The 11991-nt window shown below is 32.2% G+C and overlaps 1 protein-coding gene across 1 annotated transcript; it reads right to left on the reverse strand.

Moving 5' to 3' along the window:
• Window positions 1–212: 212 nt before the first annotated feature.
• LOC100816523 (protein MIZU-KUSSEI 1) lies at window positions 213–2240 on the reverse strand. Its single transcript, XM_003545767.3, has one exon. It carries the CDS (start codon window positions 1509–1511, stop codon window positions 732–734), a length of 780 nt encoding a protein of 259 aa, XP_003545815.1. The 5' UTR covers window positions 1512–2240; the 3' UTR covers window positions 213–731.
• Window positions 2241–11991: the final 9751 nt, after the last annotated feature.

Raw genomic sequence — 11991 nt, forward strand, 5'->3', positions numbered from 1 at the left:
AAGATGCCATGTAAATTTTGTAGATCCTGAACACTACACATCTTTTCGTCACATTACACCTAAAATTAGATCAAATGTTTTCAGTCAATTAATATTCCTTGGGTTTAACAAATAATTAGTGAAAAGTAAAATTATTAAAAAAGTATTTTTTGGAAATCCAATAAATTCCGGATACCCCATATATGTTGTATGACTAAGACAAATACATGAAGAAAACATTTTCACTAAACACACATTCATGTAATACACACGTAATACAATTGATTGATTGATTCAAGAACATCTCCAAACTTAAATATTCTATGCGTCACCATTCCAATAAAATACAAAGAAGTAAATTACACGAATCATATCTATGTGCTCAAACTTGAAATTTAAAAAAGAACCAAATTTGTTTCCTACCAAAGAAACAAAGAAATGGACATCCATCTTTCATTCTATCACCTTCCCTTCCATTCATAACACAAACCTTCATCTCTCTGATTCATCTACCTTAAGTCCTTAACTAGTAGTCTATCCTAATTGGAAAAAAAGAAAAGAACAAAAAAACTGCCTCCTAATAACCCATACGAAAATATAAATATTCTTAAGCATATTCATGCAATGCCTCCCCTACTTCTAACCATATATTTAAGCATCGCATTTTAAACTGTATCTCATCATGATGCAACCATTTTGCCAAAGATTCAAACTAAACAATTCCTTGTCCGTTTTCTCACATGCCACATTGATCAAACCCTCACGAAGAACACACTGAGCTCAGGTCCATTATTGTTCCCATCAGGCATCATCATGTAATAAGTCTCGGAATCTTTGGACCCAACCACACGTTCAAAATACACCCTCATGTACGAGAGTTCACCATCATGAGGGTCTGACATCTCGTTGGGAAGAACACCAATTGCCACAGACACTGCATGCAACAATTGCATCACGTTCAAGTCATCATCCGTAGCCTCTCTCTTCACCCCATATCCCATTTTCTTCCCATTGCAAAACAAACTCCAAATGGGTTCATCAATGATCCTAATCTTGTCGTTGTTGGAGGGCTTTTCGCACTCCAAAGCGATTCTATTAAGCCCCATTCCCATGTCTTGGAGCAGCTTTCCCGTAGGGATGGCCAACTCCAATAGCAGGAATGGCTGACAGTTGGGGTTTTCTTGGAAAGCAAGGTTGATCCTTGCTTTCCGGTGCCCGAATAGGGTTCCGGTGATCCTCATGCCGCCATGGATGTATACCTCATTCCCGCGGTTTCCAATATTCATTGTTGGCATCTTGCATGATGGCATGATGATAGGAAATGACCGGAAAACCGATCGGAACCTTCGGAAGAGTTTGTTGGACTTGGAGTCGCGCTTGCTCTTGGTGTTTGCCGGTTGAAGTGAGATTGGTACACGGAGGACTGGAGAGGCGGCAGCGGTAGTAGCTGGTGAGTCTTCTTTATATAATAATGGTGGTGGTGATGGAGGCGGTGGTGGTGGTGGCAATGGCGGTTGCAGGGATGATGCCATTAATGTTTGGGAGAAGGGAAATGAAATTGAATGAGACAAGGAAGAAGCTTATGTTAGTTTGAGACAAAATTAAGGTTGAATGGTTTGGTGGGGTTGTTGAGTTTTGGGGCCGGAGTTATGTACAGGGTGTGTTGATTTATATTAAGAAAACTAGATTGTGGTGTGCACGTTGGGATTTGGTGGCTGTTCATTTCTATGAAGATTTGAAAACATGGCTGTATTTTTTCTTCTTCTTTTCATTGTACTGACTTTTGGTTAGCTTTTATGTTCTATTTAATTAGTTTAGGTTTTTGATTTTTTTGTTGTGTCTGGAGAAAATGGAGAAAGATTAATCAGTTATTGTTTGGTTATTCCGTTGAAAAATGCGCTAAACATAGATAAAATGAAAGTCGTGCTCGGTGAATCACTTCTGGATTTTTCAGATGTTAATTTATCAGCTTTTTAGGTAATGGATAATTTGATTTTCTAGTTTTTATCCAAGTGGAATTGCTAGCTCAACGATTACTAGAATAACTATTTATGTATATCGTGCATTATTCAAGTTGTCACAGTTATTTGTTAATTGTGAATAAAAAATAGGATATCAAAATTAAATGAGACACAAAACGTTCTCATAAACTTTGTGCTCTATTAGCTGTCATTTGAGTTAGATTTATTTATGTTAAATTATAATTTTCATCTTTTTTAATTCTTTATTTATGAATTTGATTTTTTTATTTACTTTTTATATTTTAGTCGTCCTCATGTTTTAAAAAAATTATAATTTTAAATCTCTCTTTTTTCATTTTGGAAATAATTATTTATTGACTAAATTACAATTTATTTAATATATGTCTCATACGGCGTGCTATTCTGTCAAATATTTGGTGAAAGTCGGAATATATATATATGCACTCTGATTTCAAGAAAAATTCAAACTCTAACTCGTGATGTCATATAAGACGTACGTACTAATTTATTTGGTTATTTGATCAAAATAGTCATCGAAGATTAATTAGTTTATTTGGTTGTTTGATTAAAAAGTAGTTTATTTGAGTAATTTTTCTAATTATAAATCAGCGATATATTTTTAACCAAATAGCTGAATATTACAAATGTTTTGTTTTTTCTTTTCTTTTCAAAAACCAACATACGAATGATCATTTATTATCATTATCTCTCTCACATCTCTTGCTTTCCTTCACTCCAATATATCCACCACACTCTAGGGTGGATGATTAGATTTTTCCTTAATGTATGATGGTGGAATTCACAGTAGACAAATTTCAGAATAAATAGTAAGAACTGTAGATTAATTTATCATATTAATGGACGAGAAGGTCAAAAGGGAAATTGACAAAATATCCTCATGCTACAAGAGGAACAAATTAAATGGTTGGGATGTTTACAGGTTAAGTTGTGTTGTAATTCAATCCAATAATATTAAGTTCAGCTTTTAAATGTTTGGATTAAATAGATTCAATCCAATAATATTAAGTTCAGCTTTTAAATGTTTGGATTAAATAGATTCAACTCAATTGAGATCCTTTCATGAATGAATCGATAATGAGTTTTATTTTTTTAACAAAATACAATAATTTTTAGTTCATTTAATTTATTAAATTATTACATAAATTATTTATGGTTATTTTTATTTTTATTTTTATCTTAATTTTTTATTTTATTATGTTAATACAATACTTTATTTTTATCTAAAATAAAAAATATCGTATTAGTATTAAAATTATTAATTTTATTAATCAACCAATGTTACAATTTGATATTTCTTTAGTACATTTAATTATTATATACTTATAAAATTTTAAACAAAAATAAATTATTATTCTAAATTTTTTATTTTTTAAAAAACAAAAATATTTTTTATGATTAGACTGATTTGGATCAGATTTTAGGAAATTTGGATAAACCAACTTAACTCAGCCCATCAAATTTTGACCAAGGACAAGTTTAATCCGGTCCAACTCCCCCACCGGAACACCCCTATTGAATTAGGATAAAGTAAAATGCTCCCATTACTTCCATTTCGATGATGGTGATTAAGTTAGAAGGAAAAGGAAGGTAGCTAGTAGTTAAATTTTTTCAAACAAAAAAAATAATTTATTTATTTAAATTATAAATTAAAGATTATTAATTAGAAGGTTAAATAATAAATATTATTGTGTATATCATCTTTTAAAAAAAATCTGAGTGCTTAAATTAAAAAATAAATATTATTAATTAGAAGTTTAATTTATTAAAATTAATATTCTTTTTATATATTTTTTTCAAATGTAAAATAATCTAGAATGAAAATTATAATACAATAGAGGGAGTAATAATAAAACTCTCGTGTTATATATTAAACTCTAAAATTAATGGGGATTTGAGATAAGAATATTCTGAAAAAAAAAACAATTAGATAATATTTCATTCATATGATGGACTAGAAAATGAAAAAAAAAAACTCTTTGATATTCACTTTTTTAATATTTCTTTTTCTGTTTTAATTAAATAATAATATTAACCGATAAAAAAATTTATAATACTAGTTCTCAAGTTGGCGTACGTGAGTGCGCAAGTAATTAAATTCGAGTTTGAACTTCCAAAATTTTTTGTGTCAAGTTTAGATATAGTCAAATACACGTGTCCCCCAACAGAACATAACTGTACAATCTTCAATCTTTCTTTTCTATTTAAAAAAAAATAATATGTCCTTGATCTGGTGTTGAAAATTCAAGCTGGGATGAATGGGTGACTTTGTATTTATTTATTTTAGTTTTATTTGCTATACAAGTTTTTTACACTGTTTATCAATCACCATCCATATATGTCACTGTTTGTATTTTTGACTTATGTTTATATGTTTGACTCTTAGGTAGTTAGATAAGATTCAAACCTTTTAAAGTTATAGTATTTTATGATTAGTTGATGCGGTAAAAAATCTTTATCCGTATATAATTATTATTTTTTAATTCAAAGAATATATAAATCAATTGAAAACATTATAATAATTAAAATGTGGGGTAGCATAAAGCCCCAAACTAGGTAATTAAGTTACACATTGAACATTAGAACTAACTTTTTCTGTCACGAGGAACAGTATTGACCGTTATTTGTAGATACGATTTCGTAATTTCGCACATTGCAGATTTAACCACCAAAATAGAAGCAAGCCTTGCCCATTCCCTATCTTGCTAAAAACTTTAGATAAAATCAAGTTTAGTTATGCAATGGTAGTGGTGTTTATTGGAATTGAAATAAAATATTGGCCATTAGTGATTTATATTAAGATGAGATAACTAAAAGTCTTTAAATTTGAATGAATTAATTATTACTAATTTGAGTCTTCAATGACAATTTAAAATTGTTTAAAAAATGACAATTTAAAGTGGAATAAGTTACTATAAATAGAAAATTAAATAAATAGTCTGAAAGCATTTTAATTTCTTTCGATCCTCCAAGGTATCACAAGTCAGAACTCGCTAGTATCATAACATATACAAAAGTCAATGAACAGAACTAATCGAGGTTTATTTTATAAAAATAAAGATAAGAAAGAAATTGTTTTATTTTATTTTAATTTTGTCCTGAGACTTTAGAATGCCATAATTCTGTCCTCACAAAATAGATAGGAAATTAGATATTTCTTGAAGTCAATGCAAAGAAAATAAAGAAAGTAAATCCCACTGATTTTAAATTGTGAAAGTCAATTAATGGACACCCACAAAATATTTGGTGAGATGTTAGACAGACTGCATCTTTCCATTTCATTTCTACGATTCCTATTGCCTTTTTCTCTCATTGCCATTTGCCAAGAAGAAGAAAGTCATCAAAGCAAATGTTAATACTGTCTCAGGACATTGCTAATTACAACTCCATTGTACTTCAGTATGTAGAATGATGAATTGTTGTCAAAATACATAAATAAATAAACAATAAAACAATAATGAGTGCTTTGGCTGTGATTAGAGAAAAAAGAGAGCAAATAATGCATTTGTTGTTGGAGATAAAAAAAAAAGTAATAATGGATGCATTTCCTACTCAATTATTTATTACTTATTTGTGGATTAACATTATATATTGTTTAGAATAATTTTTAATTATTAAATATATTTATTTAATTGTAGTCCTTAACTATGATGTCTTTTTTCTCTTAAAAAAAAAAACTAGGATGCCTTTTTATGGATTGAGTCATTGGGGTAATTCATTTTTAGAGAAGGAAATACTTATGCAAATATTTTTGTATCTCTTGCCTCTTTAGACCTTGATTTTTGCTGGTGGGACTATGTCCCCCATCTTTCCTTTCATCTGAATATAATAGGGAACCTGATTGGTTAGCAAGTTACAGGTTCAAGTAACTTTGTTTGCAATGGGTTTGGTTTGGTTCCCATGCTTTTATATTGTTCAAAATATTTTAAGGTGTGTCTTTTTCTTGGCTAAATACTGGGGTGTCAATCTCGTTGGAATATCATTATCTATGTCATGGGGTGACATATCTTCTTTAGATTAAAAAATGTATTTTTTGTTGTGAGATTTGTCTTTACACTGTATTAGACCATCTCTAACTATGGTTCTTACTCCATTTAATGGAGGGTGTTGATTGCACGATAATAGAAACCGAGTACTGTTAGAATTTATAAATTGGTGAGAATATTTGATGGGACTCATTTGAACATTGAGTTACTTTTACTAGCAATTGTTTCTCTTTATTTTAGTAGGTCATGATTGTAGTAGTAATAATATAAAAAAAAAGGATTAATTGTATCCTTACTCTGCACTTTAATTTAATTTTTTGCAAAATTTTCCTCTAATAAATTATTTTAGCACATTTCATCTCTACTTTTAAACAACTTGTGAATTTTGTCTTCCATCATCTATCTATTAATGGACTATTGATGCTAATTTCTTACAAATTTTAAGCACCACTAATTAAACTCATATTTAAAATAAGTGTTTTAAACATAATAACGACTAAAAGCCACTACTATTTTAGTCGTCACTAATATTAAGTTTTATTTAATAAAACATGTTTTCCCATTTGTTTTTGTCCTCCTGCCCTAGAGTTCCATCAAAACTAGCATAACTCATATTTTCAAAACCCACCGACCCCTACTCCCATTTTTGTTGAATGCTTGAGGTTGTCTATGAACTTTGGGACAAGTTTTTTTGTTCTCTAAAATGGATTTGAGGGTCTGTGATTTGACTATGAGTTCTAGAGCAAAATACTCATTTTAGTGTAAAAAAATATTAAGAAAAATATATATAAATAAATAAATTTTTGAGTTGATATATGTTTAATTTTCTTTTAGTAGTAGATCATACATCTACTTTTACATATAAAATTAATAATAAATATTTTTGTTAAATTTATTATTTATCAAAAATTAAAATTTTAAATGATTGAGTAAAAAAAATTTTGCCCCTTTAATACACTTCTAAGTCTATCCCTCCTTTGACAATGATACCTTGATTTTGGTATAAAAAACAATTCTTATTTTTAAAAACTCCTATATAACTCGCATATATTCAACATGAGACACCAGTGGTTATCGACAACTACAAGTCTTAAAAAGGAATTTTTTTTCTAGAAATATAACTTATGTGTTATTTTTAAAAAAAAAAAAATCCGTTTAATTGGTATAACTAATAGAAAAACAAAATCATTTCTCTACTTTTCCTTACATTTTATTATTACTTTATTTGTTTTCTTTTTTATTTCTATCATATTATTTACTATATTTACTAGAGTTTTTACTTTTTCTTTTTTTTTCTATCATTTTTGTTTCTTTTTGCTTTTCTCTTCTATTATTATTATTATTATTATTATGTTAAATGGTACACATGTAAATTTCTTATTCATATTCTTGCCGCCAAAATTTTGCTCTCTTCACCTCTGACTTCTTTATTTATTGTATTGTATTTGTTTCCTCGGACAAACAAATAGAAAGAGACAAAAGTATCAACGAGAAACCTCAACTAAACAAAAGAAAAGAACTCAACTCAATGAGACAGAACAATTAAGCTTTTCTTCTCTTCCCCCACTCCTTTTCTTTCCCATCTATTTCTCTTCTTCTACTCCTCTTCTATATGCACATCAAAAGACAAACATGCAAAAATAGTTTTCCCTTTTCTCCTCTCCCCCTTTCATTTGCGGTAATGTTATAGGCACCACAGAAGACAAATCATTTGGTAAGAGAACGGTCTCCTTTGCGATTTTTGTCTGTTGTTGTAAGTAGGTTTCAGTTTTCTTTTTCTTCTTCTTTTGTGATGTCCCTTTGAATGTTGGATTTACTATATATATCTCTTTGGTTTTTTGTTTTGATAATTGTTTTCCTTTTGTTCCTTTTTGCTTTATTCTTTTGTATTTTGGAATATAGTTCAATTGTTGTGGGGGTAAGGTTTACAAACTATGTTTCCCACTTTCTTTCTTTTTTTGTTTTATGCATTTTTTTGGGATTTTATGCTTATATCTCTTTGATTTTAAGATCTTATAACTATTTTCCTTTTTCCTGTTTTTGTTTTCTTTGTGGGATAGGAGTGCTAGAGTTTTATGGTCTTAGTTCCTTTGCCCCACATCGCTTGGTTTGTAAAAACTTATGTCTCATTAGTGTTATATATAGAGACACATTGTAAGTTTTAAAATGTGCAAGTAACAAGAAAGTTTTCTTAGTGTAGCCGTGGACGTAGATACATACATTGTGTGTCGAACCACTTGTTCGATCGTGGCAAGTGCACCGGATCACGCAAGTAGTATAAAACGGTAAGAACCGAGTATCGAACTCTCGGGGAACTTGTGTTACTTGGTAAAGCTACTTCAGTAAATAGTTGTCTAGTATGAAAAGAGATGTGTGGATTATGCACAGGTATGTAAACTAACTATAAAAAGGAAAATCACGTGAGTAATGATGCATAAAGACAAATAGAAAACATGTTGGTCTTCCTTATAGGAGTCTGATGTTAAAAGGATATTCTCTACTTAACAATGCTCATGTGTTTTATGGTGTCTCCTGAAATGCTAAACCCCGATTTCTCGTGATAGTCTAGCCTAATCCTGATCAAGCATTGTCCTCAGATTCCTCTTGTTGGACTAAACTTGACCTGAACCGCATTAAGACAAACATACAACAACTAGGTTACTGTACCCCGATCCCTCGTGATAATACGATAAACTAGCCCCGTCCTATCAAGTTCTAAGAATCAGACCAGTTTCCACTGTTGAATGATCCTAACAACACATGCATCTATGTGATCAAGGCAAAAGCATGGCAGAATGAAGTTCTGATAGCACAGTGAACACACAAAACATAATTAAATAGATCTACAGGTATTTACATCAAGTACCTACAAGGAAGAACCAATAGAGGATTTAGCTCTCCATAACTGGGAAGCTTCCTTTACAACAAAGAGAAGACAAAAATGAAGGATTGAAAAAATACAAGTGGTGAGGATGTCTCCTCCACATCTAGAATCTCACAATCACTCACAGACTCATCTCATGCTTTCAGGACGACTTCCTCTTCAAGCTCGGTTCTCTGCAGCTCTTCACACAACAAAATCTCAAGACTCTCTGGAACTTGGACCTTTCTCTCTTTAGAATCTCTCACATGCAGAAGCTCCTTGAGAAATTGGCCAAACTCCTCTCCGAAATCTAATTCCAGGCTTAAATAAGTGGCTTTTTTTGTGCTTGTGCGCTTAACACAATTCTAAACCGCTTAGCGCGTGTTTTTTTTGCTCAACGGATGGACTAAAGCGGTGCACTTTGCTGGATGACCCTTTGCTCAACGAACATGCATAGCTCATCCTTCTTCCAGATTCTTCCTCGCACTCAGCCGCGGAGTGTTGCACTCAGCGGATGGCTCGCTGAGCCAAAAGATTGGCTTAGCGAGAGGATGAAAATCAGCATTTCACATAATTGCCTAATTAACCTGAAATTGAGAAGAAATAATTGTTAAACACACAAAATGGAAATACTAAGCATTTATTACCTATCTTTAACAAAAAGTAATTATAATACTACAAAAGAACCATAAATTAGAGGAGTTTGATACAATTTACACAGGTTTTATACACAAAAGTTAGTCGTATTCATCGACTAACAACCACGTTAAAACTTTGTGTCTTCTCTCTTCTCCTTATTCCTTTCTCTTCTTCTTATTGTTTTATACTAACATCTGGTATCAAGAGCTTTTGGTTACTCCACGAGATTTCTTTAGTTTAGAGGAATTAGTGGGAGTCTTCTCAGTTTAGAAGAGGCAGTGGGAGCCATGGCATTAGAAGAGGGGAAGTTGAAGATTGAGAAGTTCGATGGCTGAGATTTCAGCTTTTGGAAGATGCAGATAGAGGATTATCTATATCAGAAGAAGTTGTATCAACCCTGATCAGGGGATAAGCCAGATGACATGAGGCAAGAAGAATGGAACTTGCTAGATCGACAAGCTCTTGGCGTGATTAGATTCACATTAGCCAAGGACGTCGCATTCAACATCGTAAACGAGAAGACTACTGCAGACTTAATGAAGGCATTTTCAGATATGTACGAGAAGTCATCTGCAGCCAAGAAAGTATACTTGATGCGTCGGTTGTTCAACCTCAAGATGGGAGAAGCTAACTCTATAACTAATCATATTAATGAACTTAATGCTATTCTTGCCCAGTTGGAGTCAGTGCAAATTAAATTTGAGGATGAGGTGAAGGAATTGATTCTATTGTCATCACTACCGGATAGTTGGACTGCAACTGTTACTGCAGTTAGTAGTTCTACAAGGGAGAACACATTAAAGCTTAGTGACATCTGTGACTTAATCTTAAGCAAAGATGTTCACAAAAGAGATTAAGGAGAATCTTCTAGTCATGTTTCCAATTTAGCATTGAATATTGAAGGCAGAGGAAGGACTACCCAGAAGGGTCAGAATGGTCGAGACAGATCAAAGTCAAGAGGGAAAGGTCAGACAAAATTTCAAAGTTACATTATCTGCTGGAATTGTGACAAGGGAGGTCACTTTACCAATCAATGCAAGGCACCAAAGAAGAACAAGACTCACAAAAATAAGAAGTGCGATGATGATGAATCCACAAATGCAACAACTGGTGAATTTGATGATGCATTAATTGACAGCTTGGATAGTCTTGTCGATTCATGGGTTATGGACTCAAGTGCATCATTCCACACCATTCCCTCTAAAGATTTATTGTCTAACTATATTTCTGGAAGGTTTGAGAAAGTTTACCTTGTAGATGGAAAATCTCTTGACATTTCCAGAAGAGGTGATATTGGCATCAAGACCTCTAGTGGATCCATATAGACATTGCACAATATCAGACATATTATTGCCTTAAAGAGAAATTTAATATCTATAGGGCAGGTGGATGATGAGGGGATTTACTCCACTTTTGGATATGGAGCTTGGAAGGTAACAAAAAGAAGTCTCGTTGTGACTCGTGGAAAGAAGCGAGGATCTCTTTACATGATTGCAAATGAGGATATGGTAGCAGTTACTGAAGTTGTTAATAATTCAACCCAATGGCATCAAAGACTCGGACACATGAGTGAAAAAGGAATGAAGCTTATGGTGGCAAAGGGTAAGCTATCAAGCCTGAAGTATGTTGATGTTGGTGCTTGTGAACACTGTATCTTTGGAAAGCAGAAAAAGGTTAGCTTCTCAAGGGCAAGGAAGACTCCTAAAGTTGAAAAGCTAGAATTGGTGCACACAGATGTTTGGGGGCCCACCCTAGTGAAATCTATTGGAAACTTACGCTATTATGTCACCTTTATCGATGAATCTACCTGAAAGGTATGGATTTATTTTCTTAAAAATAAATCTGATCTATTTTTTGTGTTTAAAAGGTGGAAAACAGAAATTGAAAATCAAACAGGTCTAAGGTTAAAAGTCTGAAATCTGACCATGGTGGGGAGTATAATACTCAAGAGTTTAAGGATATCTGTTCAGAACATGGGATCAGAATGATTAAGACAATACCAGGAACACCTGAGCAAAATGGTGTTGCAAAAAGGATTAATAGAACCTTGAATGAGAGAGTGAGGTGTTTGCGGATCCAATCTGGCTTGCCTAAGGCATTCTGGGCAGAAGAATTAAACACAACAGCATATCTCATCAATAGAGGACCATCAGTTCCTTTGAATTATCAGTTTCCCAAAGAAGTATGGTCTGAAAAGAGGTCAAACTTTCACATTTGAGAATTTTTTGTTGCATTTCATATATACTGATAGACTCTAATAGTAGAGATAAATTGGATCCAAAGGCGAGGGAGTGTTATTTTATTGGTTATGGATCTAGCATGTATGACTATAGGTTTTGGGATGACCAAAACAATAAAGTTATCAGAAGCAGGAATGTCAGTTTTAATGAGAACTTATTTTATAAGGAAAAATTTTCTGTAGAATATGTGCGAGTAAACTATCAGAAATTTCTGAGAAAGCAACACTTAAAGAATTTTTAGAAAGTGATGTAGCCAACAAAAACTAGAGTGCAGGCGTAAAGGT

Source organism: Glycine max, chromosome 15 (genome assembly GCF_000004515.6).
Source record: "Glycine max cultivar Williams 82 chromosome 15, Glycine_max_v4.0, whole genome shotgun sequence".
NCBI lineage: Eukaryota > Viridiplantae > Streptophyta > Magnoliopsida > Fabales > Fabaceae > Glycine > Glycine max.